This window comes from Convolutriloba macropyga, chromosome 13, assembly GCF_964194025.1.
Source record: "Convolutriloba macropyga chromosome 13, txConMacr16.3, whole genome shotgun sequence".
Lineage (NCBI taxonomy): Eukaryota > Metazoa > Xenacoelomorpha > Acoela > Convolutidae > Convolutriloba > Convolutriloba macropyga.
Window position 1 is genome coordinate 37921478 of NC_134480.1, and position 27830 is coordinate 37949307.

A 27830-nucleotide genomic window follows, 5' to 3' on the forward strand; every position below is an offset into this window, starting at 1 on the left:
TGAGGCCAATTTACGAAAATGATACAACATTGTAAATTACGAAAAAAAGCAAACCAGAACAAAAAGGGATAAGTTGAAGAATACTATTACTCTTTTTTGTAGAAACTTAATTCGAAAGTTAAAACAGCTATTAGTTATTTACCGATATCCGTTAATTAAATTCAATTTTTTATCTATAGTTGGCCATTGAGACTTTTAATTACACAATATTTGGCATACGACAACAAAAGTTAACAAAAAATAGAGGGCAAAAATTAAAAAAAAACTCTACCAATGTGTCGCAGCCTTCAAACCATATGTTATAAAAACAAAAATTGTGTTCAGTTTCAAATGTTGTAAAGTTGTTCTCAGTTAGACTGTTAAATAATGTGACAATTTACAAAAGAAACAAAAACAACAGCAAAAATGGGCAATTATGCACAAAAATCAGAAAATTTTGTATAAAAACTCGTAGTACCAAAAGCAAGAAATCCCTCTGTGAAAGCAATCGGCCAAAAAATAGTTTTTTGTTCTATAATGAAGAAAAGTTGATCTGTAGTTACAGAGAAAGTGCAAAATGTTGACTAAAATATTATAAAGAATGGACAAGTTCAAAAAATCACAGAAGCTTCCTTAAAGCAAATAAACTCAATAACATAAGAGACATTAGGTAACAACCGAATGAATAAAAAAGTTCACTTGCACCTCTTGGGGAAGAAATTTAGATCCTTGATTGATTAAACTTAAAAATCAGACTGCCAAAACAATAACAATTAAAAGCAAAAGACAAGATTTCAGTAAAATTTTTAGTAAACCTCTTCCTCGAAGCCATAAAAACCCTTTGGTTCTCTGCAAACAAACTGTATCTACATTCGGCCTCAGAAATAAGTAAATTTGAGCTGTCATTAACGGATATGTGAATGAAAAATATTGTCAGTAATTAACATTAAAAAAACAAAAGCAAAATATTTTGAAAAAAGGCGGCGTCAAAATAAAAACCAAAAAGTCTCTGATTCTAAGAGTCCATGATATTTTCGAACCTCTACCTGATTTTGTGGCACACCCAGAAAACCGACCAAGTGTTCCATGCATTCGCGAATTAGACCAATTTTTGAGTGGAATTCTTCAAATATTGAAAAAAAAGCTTTTTGTATAATTATCGAGTTAAATCTGCAAAAAACGGCAAAGTTTCAACTCCAGAAGATTTTCATACGGCGCCTAATTTCAAATAGCGCTGTTTTTGAGATGACGAGCCTGTGTTAAGGTTTCTAGGTCACTAAGTCTGGCAAACTTTAACAAAGTGGACCAAAAAGCATATTTTGTGCCATTTTTGATCAAAAAAGGTTGAATTTTTAAAATTTTATCAAAAATTTTAGCCAAAAAACTTCAATCAAACAATTTAGCAACGCTCTTTTATCTCTAATGGTGACAACAACTTTCTGTTGTTAAAAATATTAACTTATTTTGAATTATATTAGCGAAATTGGGCCAAATTTTAGCAAAAATTACTGAAAATGTGAACAAAAACAGTCTAATGTTAAAAATTTAAACCTCGGTATCTCCCTGTAAAACACGAAAATCGAAAAAATCTTTTTAATTCCGTTTTTAATTCCGTATTCTACGCTGGACGGGTTTTTTAATGATACCACTCACATTTCTCTACGATGAATATATCGGTCGGCCAAAATTGACTGAACAAAAAAAACCCAGTTGAGTATATAGTTCCTCCCTCCCCACTAAAGTGGGTGTCGGAACAATAAAAACGATTTATATTTATATATATATATATATATATAAACTATTCGGAATTTCGAAGTGAGTTTGGCACAGTCAAGTAACCACTCTTTAAACACGCATGTGCAGGTTTTAAAATGCCAGATCTCCGCAGTGCTAGATTCTAGATTGTCAGATTTTACTGATTTTACTGATTATACAGTGTCAGTATCTAAGACTAGCAACGTTTGCATTTCAAGCAAGATTACGTTACTCTGCTATAGTCCTTTTGAAAAACTGACTGAACACAATTGGGGTCTTTCCCATTATAGCCCCCCTCCCCCAGCTCAGTGGTCAGATAACCTATAGCCCCCCATCATGGTAATTATAACATAATGGGGGGCTATAATTTCATGGGGGGCTATAATGGGAAAGACCCCACAATTGTTGCCAGATTTTTTCCTTGGCTCCATCTGTCACATATCGTCTTCTTGAAACCTTTGCAACTTTTAAAATATGGCACTGCGTACAGGAAAACCTGATATTCTGAAATTCCTCAGAGATCTTTTATTTGGTAAATTTTGCATGACTGTTTCAATCTATAAGAGGGCGAATTCCGAAGTTTGAACAAATTGACAGGTTCGAAAAGTGAGCTACAGATGGTTTCCAATTGACAAATTCCCCTTCACCCTAATCTCACGTGAAGAAGAGGGTATATGGGGCAGATACGTCCACCCGACCAGTGCATCTGGGCGTGTTAGCGAATTGCAACAGACGATCCGGAATACATTCCAGGGCTATTTTGACAATCCGAATTTGAAAAGTGGACAGTTCCGGGTTGTGACGGATTCGCGCCCGTATTGCCCGTGGTCTGCTGGGAATGTTGTGTTGTATAATATGTCTCAGATGACGCAGTATTTGAACTCTACTGTATTTCAGGTAAAATCTGAACCAACTATAGACAAAATAACCGTCGTGTAAGTAACTGTGGTATAATTAGCTGCCGTATAAGATACAGTATTCACCTTACAAAAATTCACAAAATTCACAGAATTCAACGATTTCACTGTTAAAATATAAATTTTGGTTTCTATTCTCTAGGAAATCTATTTCTATAGTAAAAACGTTTTTGTTGTTCTTAGATGCATTAAAAATCCTCAGCTCTGTTAATGTTTTAAACCAATAAATTTCTCGATATAACTTGAGAATTTAATTGCGTAATGACCAAGATTAACCAATTTTCAATGTAGGATATAATGTGGTAATATCTGGGTGTTAGTTTTATTTATTTGTTTGTTTGTTTACTACAGGCGTCCGCATTCCCCCAGGTGTCATTTTGTAAAGACAGTGATCTCTATTGGTCCATGCTGGCAGACCTGAACCTCGTGTACCATTGGGTGAACAAACAACCCGAATTCGCCCCCTTTCCCACTTCGGCTGAGAGAATGTTTGCCTCTGCCTCGTCTAAGGGATCATCGTCAACTTTTTCATCCTCATTTAAGAAACTGTTCGACCCAGAGACAATAGAAGCTTCCTTCTTTTCGACAAACAGGTTTTGTTCAAATTAGGCATCCTTTCATTTAATGACTTTTCTATTTAATAGATATGTATTTTACAAATCCCAGAGACGAGAAATACTTATGAGCTCTCCTGAGCGGCTTGAGCTCGTTGATGTAAAAAATGATTTTATTTGTTCCAACCCCTCTTGGGAGGGGGATGTTTTTTTTGTCAGTCAATTTTGACCGATCGATATGTTCATCGTAGAGAGTTGTGAGTGCCCTAGTCGAGCTTACACGCCTATCTTGTAAGATCTTGTAAGAATCTTGCAAAAAGTGCTTATCTTGTAAGATCTTGCAACCACACGCTTATCTTGTAAGATCTTGCATCTGCACGCTTATCTTGTAAGACATCTTGTAAGATCTTACAAGATAAGCGTGTGTAAGCCTTCTTGTGAAACTTGGCTATCTTGCAAGATGTCTTGCAAGATTTTACAAGATAGGCGTTTTGTGAACACATCGAAAAAATTACGAAACTAAAAGAAACGGAATAAAAACGTACTTAAAAACTTTGTTTTGATTGTTTATCTAAAAGCTGTGAATTAAAAGGCAAAATTATGTTAAAAATTATCGTTCCAATGGAATTTTTTAGTTCTGCACCCAAGTGTTAAGAGCCGTGAACAAACATGGTTGCTATTATTATTTGAGAAAAGCACTGAAACGTTTATTTGAAATTTTTTCTCTAGTAGAGTAATTCAAATACCTTATTTACGGTGAAGTTGATATGAAACTTTTTGTTCAGGCCAGAGAGCAAAATTGGTTTCCGGCAAAAAAATTTTAGACCGTGATTTTTTTCTTTAAACTATGTTACAGTTTCAGTAGAATTACCATTCCGCTATAGAACCATGGTATCATTGAAAAAACCCGTCCAGCGTAGAATAAGGTAATAACAAGATTTTTTTTTAAATATCGTTTTCTAGAGTGAGTTATCGAGGTTTAAAATTTTGTGAATATTTAGACTGATTTGCGTTATTTTTATTCACATTTTCCGAATATTTCGCCTAAAATTTTTTCTATCCTGCCTAAAATATATGAAGATTGTTAACAATAGTGTTGACGTTGACGAAAAACTGTTGAGTATTTTGTTTTATTTTTTTGGCAAAAATGTTGGCTAAGCTTCTTTGGTCCACTTTGATTAAACTTGCCGACAGTACACATCCAAAAACAACTAACACAATTTTTGTTAACTCCCAAGGGGACTAGTCCTACTTCCACTTCCATTGAAAGTGCTCTCAAATTAAAATTTTGCTCATCTTTGCTAAATTTTCTCGATGATTATCAAAAAGGCAGCATTAATTTTTATTTCTTTCACTAACAAATTATCTAAATCTATAACATTCGAAACACAATTAAGTGTTCTTAGTGGACGAACAGCAATAGAAAGGCCTGTTTTGGTCCAATCTTGGACTATTACAATCTAAAAAAACAATTCGGACTGTAATCAATCTTTTATATTAAGTAAAAAACAGAACAATTCAAATCAAAGCTCACTGTTGATAGGTCCAATTGGCTTTCCAGGCAGTTCCAATTTAATATATCTGGTTTTTTACTCAAAAGTCTGGTCGTTTTGATTTTAAAAATTGTTTGATTTTTAACAACAAAATTGCTTTTTGGAATTTGGCACTTTTTTCTCTTAGTTTGGTCAACATGTAGCTTAGCAGTAGAACGCTTCTTCTTTCTACTGTATTATAATTTAATCTTTATTGCGGTTTTATGCATTAAGTTATGGTTTTCTGGCTTTGATACTATGAGATTTCAAAAAATTTTTTGACTTCCAGGCGTTCGGCTACTTTTAACGCCGTTTTTTGTTTTTTCACATTATCACATTATTCACATAACACGTTACTGGCGTTCATAAAAAATAGCATTTGATAATATCAAATTCTTTAAAGATGCAGATTATGGTTTTAACGGCTTCGACTCCAATTTCTCGAAGAAATTAACTGAGTTTTATTTACTTTTGTCTTAAACTGTTGTTTTCACTTCGTCTTTTAACAGGTGAAAATTCATTAAAAGTGAAAGGTCTCTTTGAGGAAGATTAGATAAGCCTAAATTCTGATTTTATTACATACCTGACGGTTTTCGTGACAGTGAAACAAATTGATTTTAAGAAAATCACGGTTCAGTTTTTTTGCAGCCAATTATCACCGATCAATATATTCATTGTAGAGAATTGTGAGCGGTATCATTAAAAACCGTTCCTGCGTAGAATATGGAATTAAATTGATTTTTTTTGAAAACCGTTTTCTAGAGCGATTTATCGAGGTCTAAATTTTTGCGAATATTTAAACTGATTTGCGTTAATTTCATTCACATTTTCCAAATATTTCGCCTTAAATGTTTTCTATTTTGCTTAAAATATATTAAGATTGTTGATAATAGTGTTGACGTTAACAAAGAACTGTTGACTATTTTGTTTTATTTTTTTGGCTAAAATGTTGGCTAAGCTTCTTTGGTCCACTTTGACTAAACTTGCCAACAATAACCATCCAAAAACAACTAACAAAGCTTTTGTAAACTCCAAAGGGACTAGTCCTAATTCCACTTCCATTGAGGGTGCTCTCGAATTAAATTTTGTTAAATTTGTTAAATTTTGTTAAATTTGTTAAATTTTTGCTAAATTTTCTCGATGATTATCAAAAATGCAGCATTTTTTATTTCTTTTACTAACAAATTATCTAAATCTAAAACATTCAAAAAACAATTAAGTGTTCTTAGTGGATGAAGAGCAATAAAAAGGCCTGTTTTGGTCCAATATTGGACTATTACAATCTAAAAATTTAATTCGGACTAAAATCAGTCGGTATTTTTTTTTTTACAAAAATCGATCTCTTTTATGTTAATTAAGGAACAGAACAATTCAAATCAAAGCTATCTTTTGATAGGTCCAATTGGCTTCCTAGACAGTTCGAAATTAATATATCTGGTTTTTAACGCGAAAGTCTGGTCGTTTTGATTTTAAAAATTATTTGATTTTTAATTACTCAATGGTTTTTTGGAATTTGGCACTTTTTTCTCCTAGTTTGGTCAACATGTAGCTTTGTAGTAGAACGCTTCTTCTTTTTTTCTACTGTATTATAATTTAATCTTTATTGCGGTTTTATGCATTAAGTTATGGTTTTCTGGCTTTGATACTATAAGATTTCAAAAAATTTTTTGACTTCCAGGCGTTCGGCAACTCTTAACGCCGTTTTCGTTTTTTCACATTATCACATTATTGCCAGTTCACATAACACGTTACGGGCGTTCACAAAAAGCACAATTGATAATATCAAATTCTTTGAAGGCGCAGATTTTGGTTTTAATGGCTTCGACTCAATTTCTCGAAGAATTTAACGGAGTTTTTTTTTACTCTTGTCTTTAACTGTCGTCTTCACTTCGTCTTTTAACAGCGTGAAAATTCATTGTAAGTGAAAGACTCTTTGGTTCTTTGTGGAATATGAGATAAGCCTATATTCTAAGTTTAGTTTATATCTGACGGCTTTCGTGACTGTGAAAGAAATTGTTTTAAGAAAATCTCTGTTTTTACTTTTGTTCTTTTTGCAAAATAGACTCACATATTTTTTTTGTTCAGCCAATTTTGACCAATCTATGAATTGATTGTAGAAAGTTGTAAAAAGTGACATTAAAAAACCGTTCCAGCGCAGAATATCGAATTAAAAGGATTTTTTTTTTAATATCGTTTTCTAGAGCGATTTATCGAGGTTTAATTTAGACTGAATTGCGTTATATTAATTCACCTTTTCAGAAAGTTTCGCCTAAAATTTTTTGCGTTTTGTTTGATTTGATTACATATCTGACGGCTTTCTGTTCAGGTTTTTTTATTTTTGTTCTTTTTTTGGTGTATTTTTTACCTAGTCTGGTTAATTACAGGTAATAAATGACAATATTAGCGTCAAATGAAGGCGCAAGCGTAATAAAATCTAAAATTGTTTAAGAATTTGTTATGATTTTACTTGCTTCGGTATGGGTTTTTTCGCAAAAAGAATTCATTTTTTTATTTTTGTTTATATTTGACTTTTTTTTAAACGTAAGAAATTTTCTGAAGAATTACAGGTCTCAAGGGCTTCCTTTGGATCACTAAGCGAACCCATTTCATTTTTTATTTTCTAGCTAATGGAGAGAGGTGACATTAGCTTAATCAGAGTTCACATACCACATTATTGGCATTCGAAGAAGAATGAAGTGATTATTTTTTGAGGTTCAAAATACGGCTTTACAGCTTCGGCAGAGTTTTCTCGCATGTTTCAAATGGATTTTTGTTTGTTGTCTCTATTTGTAGTTCTTTTTGTAACCTCATGGAAAATTGAAAAAAGACAGTTCCTAATGCCTTCTTAGACATCGATGATACTAAATCATTTGGATGTTTTCAATTGACATCTGATGGTTTTCATTACTTCAAAATTAATTGTTTTTAAAAAAGTAAGGCAATTTAGTAACTTTGTTGTTTTTGTTCTGTTTTGTCTAATTGTAATCGAGCCTTATTATGGACTGTTCCAATATCTTTTCTATTAAAATACAGGTTATTTTATTCAACTTCAATTTTATCTGACGCTATCTTGTCTTTGTTATTCTTTAAAAAAATTAAAAAATTGGACATAAGTCTTGGATGAAATTAAAGTGTGTTGTTTGATTTTGTTGTTCGTCTCGTCTCGCTTTCTTAAAAACGGCAGATCTCAAATTAACGTGGCATTTCTTAATCCACTGAGTTGTTTATGTTGCAGGCAATATTTTTGTTCATACACCAACTTTTCGAAAATATAATTGATTTTTTGGGGGTTTTCTATCTGTTCCTCATTTGGAGGACAATTAGGCCAAAAATGTGGATGAGATGGTTCGGAACTTTATGTGCAAACCCAAATTGCCCAAATCACCGAGCCTCCTTGGTGATATTTTGTGGTCATTTGGCTTAATATTAACAATTAAATACTTCTTTACTACTTAAAGATTTGTGAGAAAACTTATTATGGCGAATTTGATAAAATGAGTTAAATGTATCATTATTAATCTGAAGCTATTTCTTTGCGTTCGAATTTTGCACTTTTCGTAAAATTTCATCAATAAAGTGATAATACAATTCATCTTTTGTTGAGCTCATAGCCATAAAAAATTATAGACTGCATTTAATTGCTTCATTTTCTTTTGTAACAAAGAAACGATCATAACGCAAGATGATGCCTAACAAAACGAACAATTCTAAATAAAATTTAAAGAAATTGAAAAACTCTAAGAACAGGAGAACACTTAAATTAAACCCCAGGCCAGACTGGCTTATTATCATAAAAATACTTGACAAAAAATGGTTATCTTGTCAGAAGTGAGCTTGCTCTGTTGCTCGTTTTCTACGAATGCTGTCTCTTTGACGCAAAAAATGCGGAGAAAAAGCGGAAATCCTCTTCCTCCGTTAAATTCACCACCTACAATTAATGTTTTGTTTCTGTTGCGAACCCAATTCAATATTGGCCGCTCGTTATATTCATTGTACAGAGTTGTGAGTGGTATAACTAGAAAGCCTGTCTACTGTAAATTACATAATTAAAAAGATTTTTATTGATTTTCGTATTTTCCGGGAATTTATCAAGCTTTAAACTTTTGTATCTAGAAGACCATTTCCGTTGCTTTGTTCATATTGTCCTTAATTGAGTCCAAATTTTTGTTAATTTCGCTAAAAAATTGTAAAAAAATTGTCAAAAATAGTGTAATTGGTTTTACCTCTAAAGATAGAGAAGGGGTGCTGGATCAAAGTTTTTTTTGTTATAATTTATCGAATTGCGGAATTTTTCATCAAAAATGGTGCCAAATATTATTTAAGGCCACTTTTTTAAGTATGCCAGAAGTGGAGACCTGGAAACCGGTAACAAAATCTTATTAAACTCCAAAAGAGGGCTAATTTTGTTCCTGCTTCCTGTAAGAGTCTTCTTGAATTAAAGTATTGTCCTTTTTTTGCTAATTTAACTAGTTATGTATCCAAAAACATCATTTATTTTAGATTTTGATAATTCAGTTTTTTTTAAAAGAGTTAAATAGAACTAGATCTTTGTGAACATTCGGCCGATTTCCTTTTTTGTTCGCTCTTTTCCATAATTTTTTTCTCAATTTATTATTATTTTGCGAAAATATGTTGATATTGATAATGAAACGGGTTCTGGTTTCCAATTTAAAGAGAGAAAAAAAAAGAGAGAGATAGATAGATAGAGAGAAAGAGAGAGAGAGAGAGAGAGTGCGAGCTGCTGAACTGCTTGGTCAGAAGTTTTTGGACAAAATGTAGGCTAATTTTTTGAAAATCAAGCCTATTTCATGAAAAATGCAACCCAATATGCTTTCTCAGCCTAATTTGGTTAATTTTGCCGAATGCAGAGACCCAAAAGCTACTGACACAATTTTTTTTTTACTCAAAAGAGGTCCGCATAAAAGGAAAGTGTTCTGGAATTTAACTTTTTGATCTTTCGCACAATTAAATCAACATTATTCCAAAATCCGTCATTTAACAAATCGTGTATTACGCTAAGATTTGCTTGAACAACAACGGAAAATTAATAGAAGTGCAGCGATAGCGAGGCAATTTTTGATCTCCTTTTCCACTATTACTATCAAAACAAATCGAATTGCATGAGGGCGCTGTCTTTTAGAAATTTTTTGGCACGTTTCTAAAATTCTTTCTCCTTGTTTTATGCAAATTACTGCCAATTTAGTTTTCATGTAGCGCGTTTAATAAAGATATATTTCATTTACATTCAAGTGGGGCCAAATAAACAGATTATTTGTTCTCAGGTTTAAAGCTCATGGATTGTATGGCCCCGACAACGTGTTTTTGTAAACATTCCTGCGTGTTTTAATACTAGAAAATTTTCAAAAAATTTGTGATTTTGGGATATTTGTTTATATTTGTGTTTTTTTGGCAACTTGTCACACAATCAGATCAATGAAAGGTCTCGTTGGCGTTATATGCAGACCCAATCGAACATACCTAAATGTTTCAATAAATGCTTTTGGTTTTGATGGCTTTGACGTTTTTCTCGAAATTTTTAATTGAGTTTTAATATTTGCCTTAATTTTGTATTTTTTATTCTGATAATCATAATTTACTGATTTACTGATACTTATAATTTTTTGCAATGATTTTAATGGCTTTGATCAATCAAAATTCAAATTTTGCCCCTTTTTTTCTTCTTTTTCTCAATTGGTAACTTAGTATCATTAATGCCAGGTCCCATTCACTTTTGTGTAAATCGATTAGAAATCTTAACGGTTGTTTTATTATAAGCGGACTTTGATACTATGAGTATCTTAAAGTATGTTTTTGAGAATTTGACAATGGTAAAGCAATAAATATTGGTTGTTTTGTTGTCTTTTGGCAAAGCACCTTTAAAACAACCTTTATTGATGCTCAATTAACTCCCAAGCGAACGTATGTAAACATATGAGTCAATACCTTTGTTTTTAATGACTTCAACGCTGTGTGTTGTTGAAATTTTTTTGAATGTTTGAATCTAGGCTACATTTGATGTTATTTTTCAGTCTTTTGACTTATTTTCACTAAAAAGAGGTCCCATTGGCTTCCTAAGGAGTTCTGTTTGAATATTTTTAGTTTTATGTAGTTGAAAAATTATGGTTGTCATGACATTTGAAGTTATCTTTACTATAAAACTTCAATCGCTTTTTGAACTTCGTTGCCTTTTTTTCTTTTTTTTTCTGCTGACTTGTCTGCTAGTTTTAGTACGTACAGCTCCAACTGATTTGTTTTTTTAGTAAAAAACAAATAAATCGATTTTGTGTTTGACCTGTAATTATTGCTTTTTGTTATTTTATTTTATTGTTTTTTGTTTTTGACCCGTATTCTCATTAATGGCAGGTCTGATCATTTCTTCAATGCAGCATCATTTAATTCTGTTGGTGGTTTTATTTTAAAATGAATTGTTTTCCCATACATCGATGGTGGTGAACAAAATGTGAATTTTTGAAAGTTTTCTATCTCTTCCTCATTGGAAGACAATTGAGTCAAAAATGTTGATGGGGTCGGAACATTATGTGTGAACGCACATTTCCGAGCCGTCTTCTTTTACCTTTTATAATTTCAATCATCAAATATTGCATTTAGCTGTTCTCACCTCTCGTTACATAATAGATACAGAACATTTTTTTCAAGTGGGTTTATAAAAACGAAAATTTCATTCTCGAACGAAGCAACAATGACTTCCCAGAAATTTTTTTCAGCGGGGTACTGGGAATATTGCAAAAAAGGCCAGACGACCCAAGTCTGGAAATGACATGGGAGTCTCTGAGAAGGGAGAGTAACAGTCTGGTTGAGGCCACCCGGAGATACTACAATTCCAGTGTGGGGGACAAACGAATTGCGTTCCAAATGAGGGTCGCGTACAATTACTACAAGGAGGCGGATCAGAGGTGTTTCCAGGTCAACAATTTTATTAATTGCAATTTGCGGGTGAAAATTTCACTTTAGACATTTTTTGTGTAAAATTACATTAAAATCGAGTATTTTTCATCACACGAGAAAATGCGTGTGATTTCATACGAGAGAATTTTGAAGTGAACCTTGAAACAAAGTGTGCTGTTAGTTTAAAGAGTGAATAGCCTCAAACAAAATTGCAAATAAATTGCATCAATTTTCTGGATAAATTGCATTCAGGCAGAGGTTCCAGACTAAAATGGTCACTGATCAGTCCCAAATCGAAATGACCCTGGATCTTGTAAATTTCGAAGTTAGTAGGATCAGAGGTCGCCCCGGCCTGGAACCTCAAACTGGGATGAATAGAATTGCAGCAACTAGATTTTTGTGGCAGGTATTTTCTGGGTAAGTTGAGTTCAAAGAACGATTTAATGCAAACCCAGGTAAAATTACCAACTATTTACAACAAACGTTTTGTATTTACAAAATTTACAAAAAAAGAATCGTATGCCATGAATGTATGCCGAGTACTGACCAACTTGCTTATAAGATTGATTTGACATTAGTGAATTCACACACTTTTTAGTTTTAGCGGTAAATTAGCGTGGAAACATATAAGCTAAATTTAGAAATCAAATCATGCAAAAGAAGTTAAAATAAGAATAATTGAAATATTGAACCAGAGGCCCAATCAAACCATTTGCAACAGTTTTGTCCTGTTTCATCTTATTAATCTCACAAAAATATCTTAAAACATATGTTTATGTCATGCAATTGTGAAATTTAGGGATAAAAGAGCGATTTTAAAATTGTATATTAATTACAGAATACCAACTGGCAAATTAGAGCAAAAAATATGGGGTATGGATCTTTCGTCAACAAGTTGGAGCCTAATTTAAATCGAGTTTTGTCTAATTTGAATTTCAAAATTTCTTGACAAAAATACATATTTGCCTTTAACTTTATGCAAATGTGAATCCATATTGATTGATTACTGTGCAGGAAAAATTCGTCCGTTTTCCCACACTAATCGTGTAGGGACTTAATAGCTTGAACTTAATTACAACATTTCAAATGTTTCTCGGATGAAATGTTCAAAAGCTATGTCTTTTGCTTGTTTACCCGGGTCGAGACTTAAGCACCGTTTCAGCTCAATTTTATGTTATAAATGCGCTGAGGGCGCTGAAATTGTATAAAAAAATACGAATAGTTCTCTGAAGTGTGCTGAAATTTTAAATTTTAGCGCAACTTCAGCACGTTTTTTACATAAATTCAGCGCATTTTCAGCATATTTCCTGCAAAAAATACAACACCTTTTTCAGCGCCTTTTTTTACAAAGTTTCAGTGCATCCCATTTCAAAAATTCGGCACCTTCCAGTAAATCTCTTAGACAGTCTGTGCGGATTCCAGCAAATTTTTATGAAGGTTTTCTGTCCAGTAAATTTTTCCACTGAACTCGATTTTATATTAATAAACAGCATTTTGCAAGAGATGTGCTGAAAAACGTATCAAAATGTGCATTTTTTACATAATTTCAGCACATTTCTTAAAAAATGGTTCGTTAATATAAAATTATTTTAAACAAGAATAAAATCAGGAGTCATTGGCACAGTGAATTGGGTGATGACTATGAAACAGTAGAGCAGGGTACTCAGACTCAGGTTTTTGCGCTGAACTTTTTGAAAATTGGGCGCATTTCAGTGGATTTCGTACAAAAATTTCAGAAAAATTCTTGTCCCGGCTAACAAAATATTTACACCAGATAATTGATTTTTTAACAAATTCGTATCTGGGCATATATAAAATGAGTGAAAAGAGGAGATAAGAAAACAAGATATTGTAATCTTTTGAGAAATTTTGATTAAACTATTATCGTTTTTGTAAATCGTTTTTTAAAGTTTTTTTAGTAGTTTGGTTATTTCGGTTCGTCTAGTTTTTGTTTTTTTTTCTCATTAGGTATTTGTCAAATTGTGATTGAGGTCTTTTCCCAGTTTGCGTCCCAACTATTAAATTTGTTATGGGCTTTATTTCACTTCAAGTTATATTTAATCATTCGTGCAGTTCTCTGATTGCTTTTTTTTGGTGTCTGTTTTTTTTCACACATTGTACGTTCACATTTCTCACGTCATCTGATATATCACTAAAGTTGGAGATCAAGGCAGGGGAATGTTCCAAAACAATTCATATTTGTGACAAATTTTATCAGATTTGCAGATTTCGGAAGTTAGCCGGCTCTGTTTCATATTTTTCAGTATCCTTCAGAGCACAAAAACCTTCCTTTCAAACTGTCAAGAAAGCATGTTTGTTTTCGGTACCTAAGATAATAGATAACTTGTTTATTAATAATATTGACAAAAATGTCAGGTTAGCAAAAGTCAACTGTGAGCTATCATATGCTACCGCAAGAAGCTTAAAAAGCTCAAGATAAATTTTCTTTATAAAGGCATCCCGCCAGAAATAATTTTTCAAAATTAATTAAAGAAGAAGAAGAAGAACAAGTTTATTGAAGAACAATTTACACAATTGCCAGACAAAAGAGTAATCCAGGTCGGTTATCTATGGTCAACAACATACAGTCTAGCAAGAACTGCTGATCTTCTTTATTCATCAGGAATTATCATGGTTTCAGAATTGCGAAAAATGATGAAATGTACCTTATAATTGAAGAGGAGAAACAAGTTATAATAAAAACACCAAGCTCAGAAAAAGTTTACGAGAAAAGGTCCCATGCTTGATCGTTATCCATGAAAAAGTTGTCGAAATGTTCTTAACAATTCTTTTTCACTTCGTAATAGTTAAGTCCGGTTTTCGCATAAACTATTTAGAAGTCGTAAACATCGTGCTTTGGGTGATTCACGTAGATATCTGTTTTGAAGCTTTAGCCTGTAGTAAAAACATCTGTTTTTCCGCAAAGTTCTTCCTTCAAAATCCCTCGAATATTTTTTCTTTAACGTTTGAAAATTGCACAAACCATAGTTCAATAATTCACTTACGTACAAAACAAAAGCGTCATAATCTTACTGTTTTGGAAATGTGTTTTTGTTCTATGTGATTTTGATTTATTGAAAATAATTCGTAATTTTTTTTGTAACATTAATATGGGTTCTATGGTACTTTTTGAAGTGGACCCATAAATAATTAGGCCGTATTGAATAAAATATTAAAATGGGTTGATCGTCAACATTGGACATATTTGTTCGAAAAAATGTTCTGAAAAATTGAAATTTCGCTTGAATAAAAGAATGAAGTGATTTGCTATGTCAAAAACAAAATTTTTTTTCCCAGTAAATAAATGGGTAACTTTTTGTTCACTATTTTTTCAAACGGTTCACTTTTCACTAAAAATTACCAACAAGTTTTCACTCTGGCGGAGCTAATTTTGGCCAAAACATACTGAAAATATTTCATATGTAAATTTTTGTAACTTTTTACATAAGAATCTTGCAAATCAGACATTAATTAAGTGCCTTGAGCAATTTAAGAGTCTGATCACTGTTGCAAAAAGCATGCAAATTGTCAAAAATTAAACTAAGCAGTTTCTTGAACACAAAATTGACAAATTGATCATTTTGTCAGTTTTTTTTTCAATATCAACTAGCAGTCCTTCTCATGTTATTTTTTTGCATGTTTAATGCAGAACTGTTAATTAAAATTGTCCAACTCAAAAATGGATTTCGTTTATTGCTTCAGAACGTGAAGTTTCAGTTTTTTTTTTTCAATCAACTAGTTTGTATTCAATTCCCAAATATTTATTATATACATCAGAATTTCATCTTTTTTTCATTTTACGGAGAATTTTTGAAATAATAGTTATCGTAGTTGAGAAATCTTCAGTTTTCAAACCACGATCTTCGTTATTTAACATAAGAAAGATTTGGTATCGTCATTTGAAACGATCATATTGAAATTGACGATATCGAAACTTTTTTTAGCGACGATGCTTCTAAAAGCGACGATGCCGAACCTCTCTTACTTTCGAAGCCGACAATGCAGAACAAACCGAACGTACCGAAGCTTTTTTTACGTTTAAACCGAACACATCGAAGATTTCTTACAAAATTTTCGTCCTTTTTATTTGATCTTCTCATCTAGGGAAACTATTTCAGCTTTTTTTCAAAAATTTTACAGCATTTCTTGAGTGTTCCGCTAATTTTGCACACAAAAGGTAAGGTATGAGTAAAATGGGCAAAGAACTTTTAAAAAATGAGCGTAGAATGAGCGAATTGAGTGGATATTGAGATGAAAAATGGGCTGAAAGCGCAAAAGACCTGCTTATTCCACTCATCCTATGTAGCATATCCTATCCTTCATCGGTTTGTGTTTCGGAAATTGACGATCCCGATACTGAATTTTGATTTTTGGCCCCAAATTGACATTTCAAAATGAGATATAATGGATAATTACAGGGGTCAAATTATACTACTGGGTGTTAACGGAGACAGCTTCCGTATTAGCGTTCGTGGTGTTAGGGCAAATACGAGTTACCCAAAAATGAACATAACATTTAAGATTAAAAAATCGACTTTTGTTATTACGAGATTGGATTTTTCAACGATGGCAGTGGGTACGTTCCCATTGGGTATCTCAACATTGGGTATTTTGGCATTGGGTACTTTTGATTGGGCATTGGGTGAAATGTCGTTTACCCTATGGGTTATGTGTTTAGAGTGAGGACTCGTACTGGAAGTTTGACAGGAACACCTACACGTTCCCTCTCTTTATGACAGCTGCTCTTTTCACAACTGATCCAGACACCCAGAGATACAACTATGGCATCCTAGGTAAGACACAACGCTCACCATGCCAAAGTTTTTGAGAACAAAATCCAACAAAATTACAAGCCAGAGCAATTAATGTGGACGATTTGATTCCACAATACGTATCTCTTTAATTCCACAATACGTATCTTAGTACATGTTAAAAAGACCTGGCAGTGTGGGGTATAGCGACAAATGAAAGATTACTCTAATGGATAAATATTCAATGTCCTTGTCATTCGTCGCAATGTTTCAAAAATTAGCGCAAATTGATTAACGGTAGGGACGCTGGGTCGTAATAAATTGCTGTACGCAGAACCCAAGACTTGAAAAGATAATAAGTTAAAAAAGAGATAAAAACACGTGTAGAAGCTTCACCTTCGAAATCCGGCAATTTGTCAAGAAAAAAAATTAGGAATTGAGAACTTTAAGAAGTTCTTAAATTCGATGAATTTTTAAAAGCATTTTGTTACTGATATTTTTTGATGACCCTATCAATTGGAATTTTAACCTAATTAACACAAAATCCACAAAATGGCTTATTTTGTTGAATATGGTGACAAAATTTGTCACTGTTTTCCACAGTTAAGCGTGTGGTAATTGAATTGATCTATTTGGCGTAGATCTTGATAAAGCTGCACTTATCTATCTTCAAAACTAGTTGTCATTGCCGCACAAATCCGATAATTGAATTTCTTATAAAAGAATCATTTATTAGCTCTGGGAAATTTTACAAATTAATTACATCCCAAAATGTTTTTCCTCATACTTTCAGCATGCTCATAAGCATCTTGCTTTCATCATGTTAGAATATCGATCAAACTACAGTCTTAAACTTAGTGAGAATTAGAAAGAAAGTTTGACTTACCAGATTAGAAAGACAAGCAATATGACTTCGATCAAAGAAATTATATAAATGAATCGTCAAGAAATGGTGCTGAGAATCAATAATCGGTTCAAATTGGTGAATCTAGATAACTATTATTAGAGTTAGATTAAGTGATGTAAAATCTTCCCAGCATGTATTAAATGATGATGATATCTCTGGAAGTGTGAATGAATTCTTAGAAAAGTGCAAATGCATTCCATTTATGGATCCCTTTGCGACTGATTTGCAGAAGCAAACCATATTGGGTAACCCTTGCGACCCCCACTATAAATCACGGTGCTAAGATTAGTTTTGTATCTTGACTTTTTCACACTGATAATGGGTATATATATAGCTGATTTTTGAGTCCTTTTTCATTCCCCAAATTCAAATCACCATCTTGATCTAATAATCAGATCTCTCCTGTAAATCTCTAAATTCTTCTGTAAGATATCATTTTGTTATTCTCTCAATTTTTGAGAAATTAATTCTTTTACTTAGTTGAAAACGCTTTTTATTCCGCTTGCGAAAGTCCATAACCCAACAGGTTATGGGCCCAGCAATTTTCTAAGTCATAAATTTAATTTCCAAAACAAAACTAATTTGTTGTTGACAGTCATAATCCTTTTCTGCTTAGTAACTTTTCTTCTCACAACTGTTTTGCCTGCTCAAACTTCAATGGATCAACAGACAGTGAAGCTGCTGACCTACACAGGAAAGGCACAGGACTTTCCAATCTGGAGCACAAGATTTGTGGCGATGATGCAGACGAAGGGACTCTACAAATCACTACTGGGGACAGAGGAGCAACCCAATGAGCCTGCGCCACTGGCCAATGGGGCAACCAATGATGAGAAGAAGAACCACAAGGTGCTGAAGGATGCATATGAGAAGGAAGTTGCAGACATCAAGGAGAAACGGAACAATGTGTGGTGCCATTTGGCACTGACTCTAGATGCAACAACCCTCATGCTGATGAGACATGACTGTGTGGGAGATGACGGCATTGGAGATGGAGCAAAGGCTTGGAAGCTTTTGCAAGAGAGATTTCAGAGTGTGGAGACGCCGACAGTGGCACACCTTGCTCGACTGCAGCTCGAGGATTCTGAGGATTTGGACAGCTTCTTCATCAGAGGACAGGAGTTGCTCACAAGGCTACAAGAAGCAGGGGAAGCAGTCTCAGAGACCCTCTTCAACGCCTTGGTCCTCAATGGTCTGCCAATGAGGTATGAAAGTTTTGTTATACAGGAAAGCTTCAACCCGGCAACGAACTTCACAGAGTTGAGGAAAAGGCTGCAGAACTTTCATGAGAGCACGGTGCAGAGACACAAGGGACAAAGTGGTTCAGTGGCACTGGCAGTGAAGCGTGACTTCAAGAAGGGGCCCAGGAAAGGAAACTGCTTTGTGTGTGGGATCCCTGGACACTTTGCCAAGGACTGCAGGAGGAAGGAGACAGCACAATGCAGCAAGTGTGGTGAGAAGGGTCACCTAGACCGGGCATGCAAGAGACAAAGAGATGGAGGCAAACATGAGTCGGTGGCAATGGGTCCAACATTGGCTACACCAGACCAGGAATGCTGGGCAGCTCTTACCCAGTGGAAGACAGCAGGCATGCTAGTGGACAGTGGTTGTACAGATCACATAGTGACGAACATCGATGCAATCCTGGACTTTGTGCCCATTCAATCAGTGGTCAGAAATCCCAACGGAGAGGCTTCCAGAGTGGTGGGCAGAGGCTGTGTGAGGATCAGCATACTCTCAAACAAAGGGGAATTCCAATGCGAACTCAAAAATGTTCTGTGTGTGCCGGACTATTCTTCAAACCTCCTATCAGTCTCAAGATGCACGGAGTGGGGATATAGCTTCCCTTTCGAGAGAGGAAACAGCTGCATGAAACTCCAGAAGGGAACTCGGGTAAAACTAACACAACAAAATAATTTGTTTTACTTACCCTGCAGCGTTCTAGAATTCAAGATGAGTTCCAACAGCGTGAAACTTGACAGTGCAAGGAAGTGGCACAGACGATTGGGTCATTTGAATCAAGCGGATGTGGTCAGGAATGCACCAGAGACAGTGGGGGAACTCGATGATGTATGCAATGTGTGTGCATTGGCCAAGATCACAAACACTCCAGTACCAAGAGTGGCAGAGACCCAAGCAGAAGAGAAGCTGGAGAGTGTGTTCACAGACGTGATGGGACCTTTCAGAGTAGAGTCACTGTCAGGTTTCCAGTTCTGCATAGTGTTTGCAGACCAGTACACGAAGTTTGTGTTTGTGGACTTGCTTAAGCCAAAGAGTGAAGCACTGGCCAGCCTGAAGAAATTTGTTCTCAGTGTGGGGACGCCCAAGAAGCTGAGGCAAGACAATGCGAAGGAGTTTCTCTCAGAGCAGTTCAAGACGTACTGCTTAGATGCAGGCATTCTACAGGAAAAGACCAGACCAGAGACGCCACAACAGAATGGGTTAGCTGAGAGGTGCAACAGGACACTGCTGGAGATGGCAAGATGTTTGCTCATTGACTCAGGACTTCCCAAGATGATGTGGGGAGCAGCAATTCTTCACGCAGCAGGGATCAGAAACTTGGTTGTGAGACGAGGAGAAGAAAAATGCCCAGCAGAGCTGATGAGAGGTATAAAACCTAAGCTTTCAATTAGTAAATTATCTATTTTTGGTTGCACAGTCTTCATGAGGAAGAGGGACAGAGAAGTCAGCAAACTTGAACCCAAGGCACTGGAAGGAAAGTTTGTGGGTTACACTGAAGGAGAAAATGGATACCTGGTGTACATACACAACACACGCAAGGTGATGGCAGTTCGAGATGTGATCATCAAGGAGTCTGAAGTGGGCTCAATCCCTGACAACAAAGAAACGGCTGACCTACTAGATGATGGGTCGGAACTGGGAATCTGGCACCCAGATGATGGTCATCAAGATGATGACAACAAAGAACGACAGGACACATCTACTGCAATAAAGGAGGAGTGGCATGACGCAGGGAGCGTGAATACTCAAGAAACAAAACTGAGACAAGAGGCCTCGGATGTTGGAGAAACAGCACTAGATGAAGGATCTACTGCAACAAGAGGGAGTTACAGAGACTCAGAGTCACTGGAAGACAGTGACACAGAAGACTTCTCACAGTTAGAGACAGTTGGTTTCAATGAAGATGCACTGGAACACGCGGACAGAGCAGAGCCCAGACGAGGGACACGAGCAAAGAATGTTCCGCAATTTTTTGGAGAAGTCAGGACCCATCTTGCTGTGACTGAGGGCGACTATGTGGAACCCAAAACAGTCTAAGAAGCCAAGCAAGGTGACGATTGGGACCATTGGCACCGGGCAATGAAGGACGAGGTCAAGGCACTCCAAGACAACGAGACTTGGAACCTAGTGAGACCACCCACAGACAGGGACGTCATTCCGGGCAAATGGGTCTACAAAGTGAAATTGGGACCCAGTGGTCAAGTGGACAAATACAAAGCGCGCTATGTGGCCAAAGGCTTCAAACAAGTGGAAGGACTGGACTACTTTGAGACTTTTGCGCCTACCTGTAAGCCAGAGACATTCAGGATTCTACTTCAGCTATCAGCGAAGCAGGGCCATGTGATGCACCAATTTGATGTCAAGAATGCTTTCCGGCACTCACCAATCGAGGAAGAAGTGTATCTGGAACAGCCACAGGAGTTTGTAAAACGCGGATCAGATGGGGAGAAGTTAGTATGTCGACTAAATAAATCAATTTATGGTTTGAAACAGGCTGCTAACAACTGGTACAAAGAGCTGGCAAACTTCCTACTGAGACAGGGGTTCACCAGAAGCAGGAACGATCACTGCTTGTTCGCAAGATCAGAGGCAGAGGATCACACCTTCATCTTGGTCTGGGTTGACGACATCATAGTAGCATCAAGAAGTATGACAGTGGTCTCTGATGTCAAGAAGGCACTAGAAGCAACCTTTCACATGGAAGACAGAGGGAGACTACACTGGTTTCTGGATCTAAGAATCAGACGAGAAGAGGGCAAAGTCACAGTCGACCAAGAACGCTACATAGAAACAATGCTTGAGCGATTTCAAATGGATCAATGCAAACCCTCAAGAACTCCAGCTGATCTGAATTTGAAACTTCAGACAGCACAGAACGGAGACGAAGAAGTGGACCAGAGGATCTACAGAAGCTTGGTTGGATCACTTCTGTATCTGGCCAAACAGACGAGGCCAGACATCATGTTCACTGTCAACATTCTGTCCAGACACATGAATGCACCTACCAATCAACACTGGATGTGCGGAAAACGAATTCTGCGATATCTTCAAGGTTCGAAAGGTTTAAAGCTTACTGACACAAAAGAGGCTAGTTATGATTTAGTGGGGGAAAGTGATGCAGACTGGTCTGGAGACGTGAACGACAGAAAATCAACAACGGGCTATTATTTAAAGCTCAACGGACGTGGCGCAGCACTCAGCTGGGGTGTCAAGAAGCAGGCCACAGTTGCTCTTTCTTCATCAGAAGCAGAATATCAGGGCATGGCAGCAGCAGTTCAGGAAGCACTCTACCTGAAACAACTTCTAGAGGATTTTGGCATCCAACAGAAACGTTCAATAGCAATTGGAGAGGACAACCAAAGTTGTATCAGACTTTGCCAAAACCCAGTCATGCACAAGAGGAGCAAGCACATCGAGACAAAGTTCCACTTCATTCGTGACAAGACGGAGGATGGGACTATTTCAATTCATTACGTCCATACAGACAAAATGGCAGCGGAGATCTTCACAAAGTCCTTACCCGTTTCGAAAGTGGAAACATTCAGAGCAGTTTTAATGGGAACAGACTCTACGCAATCAGCTCAAGTCTGAGTGGGGGTGTTAGAATATCGATCAAACAATAGTCTTAAACTTAGTGAGAATTAGAAAGAAAGTTTGACTTACCAGATTAGAAAGACAAGCAATTTGACTTCGATCAAAGAAATTATATAAATGAATCGTCAAGAAATGGTGCTGAGAATCAATATTCGGTTCAAATTGGTGAATCTAGATAACTATTATTAGAGTTAGATTAAGTGATGTAAAATCTTCCCAGCATGTATTAAATGATGATGATATCTCCGGAAGTGTGAATGAATACTTAGAAAAGTGCAAATGCATTCCATTTATGGATCCCTTTGCGACTGATTTGCAGAAGCAAACCATATTGGGTAACCCTTGCGACCCCCACTATAAATCACGGTGCTAAGATTAGTTTTGTATCTTGACTTTTTCACACTGATAATGGGTATATATACAGCTGATTTTTGAGTCCTTTTTCATTCCCCAAATTCAAATCACCATCTTGATCTAATAATCAGATCTCTCCTGTAAATCTCTAAATTCTTCTGTAAAATATCATTTTGTTATTCTCTCAATTTTTGAGAAATTAATTCTTTTACTTAGTTGAAAACGCTTTTTATTCCGCTTGCGAAAGTCCATAACCCAACAAATTGAGTTTAAATAGATGAGTGTAAAACATGAAAAAATTACTCATCACTTTACAGTTGGATTTTTCAGAAATTAGTAACTGATCACTTCTCAGAGAAAAGGATTTTTCGGAAATTTATAAGTAATAAACATTTTCAAGGAATTTTTCAGGTATTAAAATTGCAAATATTGATCCTGCTGCAACCAATATCGATTCGTTTTGCCAACTTTAAAATTCAGTCTTTTTGAGTTGACTCTGAAATTTTTTAAATAGGTTTTAAGCAGTTTTAACTAAATTTTGGAATTATAACTGATAAAAAAAATTAACAAAGAGTATGAAGATTATTGTTTAAATTATTTGCATGTGGTTATCAAATATTTGATTTCACATTTCTTGCTTGATTGCTAAATTAAGCAAAAATTTTAGACGATTTCACAGAATAAATGAGAGCGTTTAACACAACTCATTATCATCAAAAATTAAAAGGAGCGATGCTCAAAATTTTTTTCATACTATTTTAACGAACCATCATTACTAAAAAATTTGCTTCCCTGAGGCTTAATCGTTAAGCTTTTCTTTAAAATTTTAGATCCCCAGAGACAAAAGTTGTTTGTCAAAAAAGGGCTTGGTTGAGGTTGAGTGCATATTTATTGAAAGAAAACTTTGAACACTCATACGTACGAACGGGATTCAGTAGCTCCAAAATCTTGTCGAATCTTTTTTACATATGTCGCTAGAACGATTCAGGATTTTGTATCCACATGAACAATTTTGCCGGACCCAAATCCCTTGAACTAAAAAAATAATGCAGCTAAAATTTTTGGCCAAAGTTAGTTTAAGCGAAACAAATTTTTCAGTCACTAGACAAAAAATTGGCATATAGTATTTTGAAGAAATTATGCAAAACCAATTAATAAAATGAAAATCCACTGCACGCTATTAAGCAGTCAATTGTCCCTCAAATTTTATTTACAATAAAATGAGTTTCAAAGCACACCTGAAGGTATAGTTTTGAAGGTAATAGCTTCAAAATAAGTGTTTGCCTAATCAAAAATTTGACTCATATCCAACCTATTTGGAGCATTATCGGCCAAGACTTCGATTTAGAGTTGCATCTGTAAAAAGTGAAATGATCATATTTCGGAATCAGTAATGAAAAGAGACTTGTGATAAGACTTGCTCAGTACTGACATTGTCTTGGCATCAGGTCCGTGAGCCAATCTGAATTGTGAACTGTTCAAATTCAAATTTGATGACTGAGTTTTAAATAGAAAAAGCTTAGAACTTTGATTATTTAAATAATAGAACTATTTTTATGGGTTCTTTATTAAATATAGTTTTTGGAACAAAAATAATGAAAATTGGATATAAATAGCTGTATACTTCGATCAAGAAACCAGATAAAGCATTTTAAACATTATTCAACTAACTTTTCTATAATGAGCAGCACTATAAAGGTAATTTTAAACTTTTTAGTTTTCTAAAAACCATAAAGCAACTAATATATCTGTTATTGATCAATAACAGATATATTAGTTGCTTTATGGTTTTTAGAAAACTAAAAAGTTTAAAATTACCTTTATAGTGCTGCTCATTATAGAAAAGTTAGTTGAATAATGTTTAAAATGCTTTATCTGGTGCGTTAATGTTGCGCGACCTTAACTGCGTGCTCGTTTATGGTGCTCGTCAAACAAGAATCCTCGACCGTGTATTTTTTGAACGCACCGTACCCCCTGTGTGCGTTCAAAAATGGTCTGCATCATAAACGAGGACAAACGAAAACCTCGTCCTGGGGACGCAAGACAACAAGCCCCTCACCAAAAAATTTTGCGAAAGGTAACTGGTGCTTGACAGGTGCAGTTATGGAATATAAAGCGTTGCTCAGTTGGCTGGAAAGTCTCTTCCCAGAATGCTGGAATGCGGAGGTGGCGATGGAAGAGCCAGGGCTGAGATGCTACATTCTGGACGAGGGTGCCTTCATAGTTGCCAATAACAGAGTCAAGAAAGACAAGAGGGGGACTGAAAACAACCCTTATTTTATGGCTGCTAACATGCAGGTACAAAAATCCCTGGACACAGAAACAAGAAAATAACACTGATATTAAATTTTAATTTAGCAAAAAAATCTTACAACAACTATAGGCACCCCCCTCAGCTTATTGACCTTATTGAGCATATGACTTTTACAACCCTAAGCTTTTTTGCTCAAGTAACGCTATATAAAAACACGTAAATTGTAATTCGGGGAATGAAAACACGGTGGGGGGGGGGGGGGGGGTGGAGGCGCTAAAAAGAGTAGGTTCCAGGATAGGTTCCAGGATGGGTTCCAGAATAGATTGGACCTAATCAGTCTGTAGTTGCTGTAATGTGGTAGGAAAATCTAACAGGAGTTTCCCTCATTATGTAAATTTCTGCCAAGCCGGAACAATAAAATTGAGTTAAGTGAAATTGTTTCTTTTCACTTCCACCTGCAATAGTATTTTAGCACAGCATATGTAATTTTGCACGTTAATTTCTTAACACTGCATGAAGTCAAACCATTATTGGTTATCCAATACAGGGAAAAACCGGATCTTTCTGCTAGCCCCCCCCCCCCCCCCCCCCCCCAATCAGCCCTATACAGCCGTTACTTTTGCGCACCCTAAAATCCCAGTTTTTTTTCGAATTGTGAAAGCGACATTTTCCTTTCATTGCAGCAAGAGCGTCTAGGCAGATTGAAGGCTGATGTAATGAAAAAAAAAATTGTTTACAGGGAAAAGAAAACAATTCCAAAAATCACTTATGATCTCTTAGAATGCTGTTTTAGAATGCCTTTATTGGAGCAAACTTACACTCCTTAGACTATTGCCTGCTTCAATCTCTTGTCAGATTCGGAGTTTACTCCTCACAACAAATCAACAACAACATCTGTTCATGCCAGGCATCCGAAATCATCCCCAACAAGTCGTCAGCCAATAGGAACCTTCCGACAACCGACATCCTCGCCCTGTCGATTAAAATCTTAGCAAACTTTTTTATTTTCGGGTGGACAGCAGTTTTGTCTTTTGTCGTGAATTTAAGTACTAATATTGGTGCCTTGACTAACTTTGCATCTTCGATTGTCATGTTTTCTACCCGAATCGAAGGACTGCCGGAGTTCGAACCCGGATCTCGGATGCTATGCCAGTTGCAAACGACTAAGTATATCTACACGGATAGGGTGCAAAATGTGGAGGCGTCCACTAATTGTTCACAATTTTGCCCATTCAGTTGTGACCAGGGGAGGAAATTCCGGGCTCATAGAATTGGGCAGACCAATTTGCTCTTTGTGGCCGTTAAAGGTAAAATTGATTTAGTTTTTCACTCCTGATCTGAAGAATAGATAATGATCGGCTGTGAACGAGGTGTGATATGAGTTTAAAAGATTCACTTTCAAGAAAACTATCGATTCGTGGGTTGCACATCCAAATTCTAGTCTGCCCCCCCCCCCCCCCCCCCACCCCGAGCTGTTTTTGTTAAATCGCTAAATCGCACAAACTTAGGCACAAAAAAGTGCGTGGTCTAAATGCCGCATTTAAGCGGTAAAAATTGACAACATTTATATTGAAGCTTCAAAACACGAGATGAACGGATTTTTTGAACAAGAAAATTAGTCTGCAGCGGTTTTGCTTTTTCAGGCGACCCGAATTGTGCATGTGGTCCAAAGAGAACTCAAATTCAGCAAAATTTCGTCTTAGTTGAAAATGTCGTAGTCGGCAGTGGAGCCAGTAGTAACAAAGAACTCAAATTCAACACCTGTCCTCTATCCTCCTATGCCAGAATGTTCAGCCAATCGTCCAAAGACTACTCAAGTGGCCTAAAAGACTTGAGTTGCTCAGCAAACCGAAATAGAAGAGAGAAGCGAGATACTACTTGTTCATTTGCTGCACGATCTTCAACTGCTCTTGGATTTTATTTGAGTGTGCTTTTGTATGCTGCAATTCTTGCTTTTTGATTGGTTAATTATTTTCAATAAACTTAAATTTGATTTTTAATAAATTTTCTTATTATTTTGACTTTGTTTTCAAAATTAAAGGAACTGCCTCCTCGGTACAATATAGTACAATAATAATTAGACAATTTAATTATAAAACCATACTAGTAATGTAATCTACGATGGAAGACTGATATAGTTGTTCTAAAAACAACAATATTTAATAAACAAAGATAATTTTAAATAAGTGTCAAATTGATTAACACAAATTGATTTGCTATAAAGAAGGTCAGATAAATTCTTTTCTTCATTTTGCTCTGTTTAAAGGTTTTTCTAATTTTCCGTTAAAATTGGTTAACTTCAATTGAGCAAGTTCGAGCATATCTCACTTGGTGTGAAAGAACATGGCTCAGTATCGTGCATATAGAAAGGCTGAAACATTATTTCTTTTTTGCACAATAGCGAACTACGTTAAACAAAAAACTGTCCGTCTTTACACATTCCATTATGGTAACAAAAGTTGCTTTAGTGTTTTTCTCCAGCTTCAAATAACAATAAAAAATATACAATGACAAAGCATCAGAAATTAAGCTTTTGAATGTACATCCCTAGTTTTATTTTAATGTCAAATTTGCAATTATTTATAAAGAAATTTGCAAACTTTGTAAAATAATGCATTAATTTAACAAATATTTGCAAACAGGTCTGAATATTTTTGTCCCTTATTGTTAGGAACTGGCCCTGTAGGGTGATTTTAACACAAATATCGTTTAGAAGGTGTACTTTATACATGTTTCAATTGAATTAAGCAATCTCCGAGAAATGATTAGGAAAATAGCACACATTGCTAAATTAAACAAGCTCGACGGGAACGAACTCGACCGATCGTTCGCAAATTTTTGCAAAGTTAACATTATTTCGTAAAATTTTGTAAATTTGATCTTGTGAAAAGATAATTTGCAAATTTTACAAATTTGAAATTATCGGGCAAAAATTTGCAAATTTTTGTAAATTTGGCAATAGTTTTGAACTAGGGATTATAAATCAAAATAATAAATTATTCATCAAAAAGCATTATGGAAAAATACAACGTTGAAGGAAATTCAATCCAAAAGATACTTCTGAATCCCATTAGTCGGAAACAAA

The 27830-nt window shown here is 35.3% G+C and overlaps 1 protein-coding gene across 1 annotated transcript; it reads left to right on the top strand.

The window, feature by feature from the left end:
• Window positions 1-2328: 2328 nt before the first annotated feature.
• LOC142351713 (uncharacterized) lies at window positions 2329-26766 on the top strand (the record flags this gene model as incomplete). The annotated part of the gene is made up of 7 exons (XM_075403857.1): window positions 2329-2631; window positions 3003-3244; window positions 11463-11661; window positions 16322-16436; window positions 24587-24789; window positions 25539-26052; window positions 26389-26766. Coding segments are annotated over 7 exons (1893 nt in total), but the record flags the coding sequence as incomplete, so codon positions are not given.
• Window positions 26767-27830: the final 1064 nt, after the last annotated feature.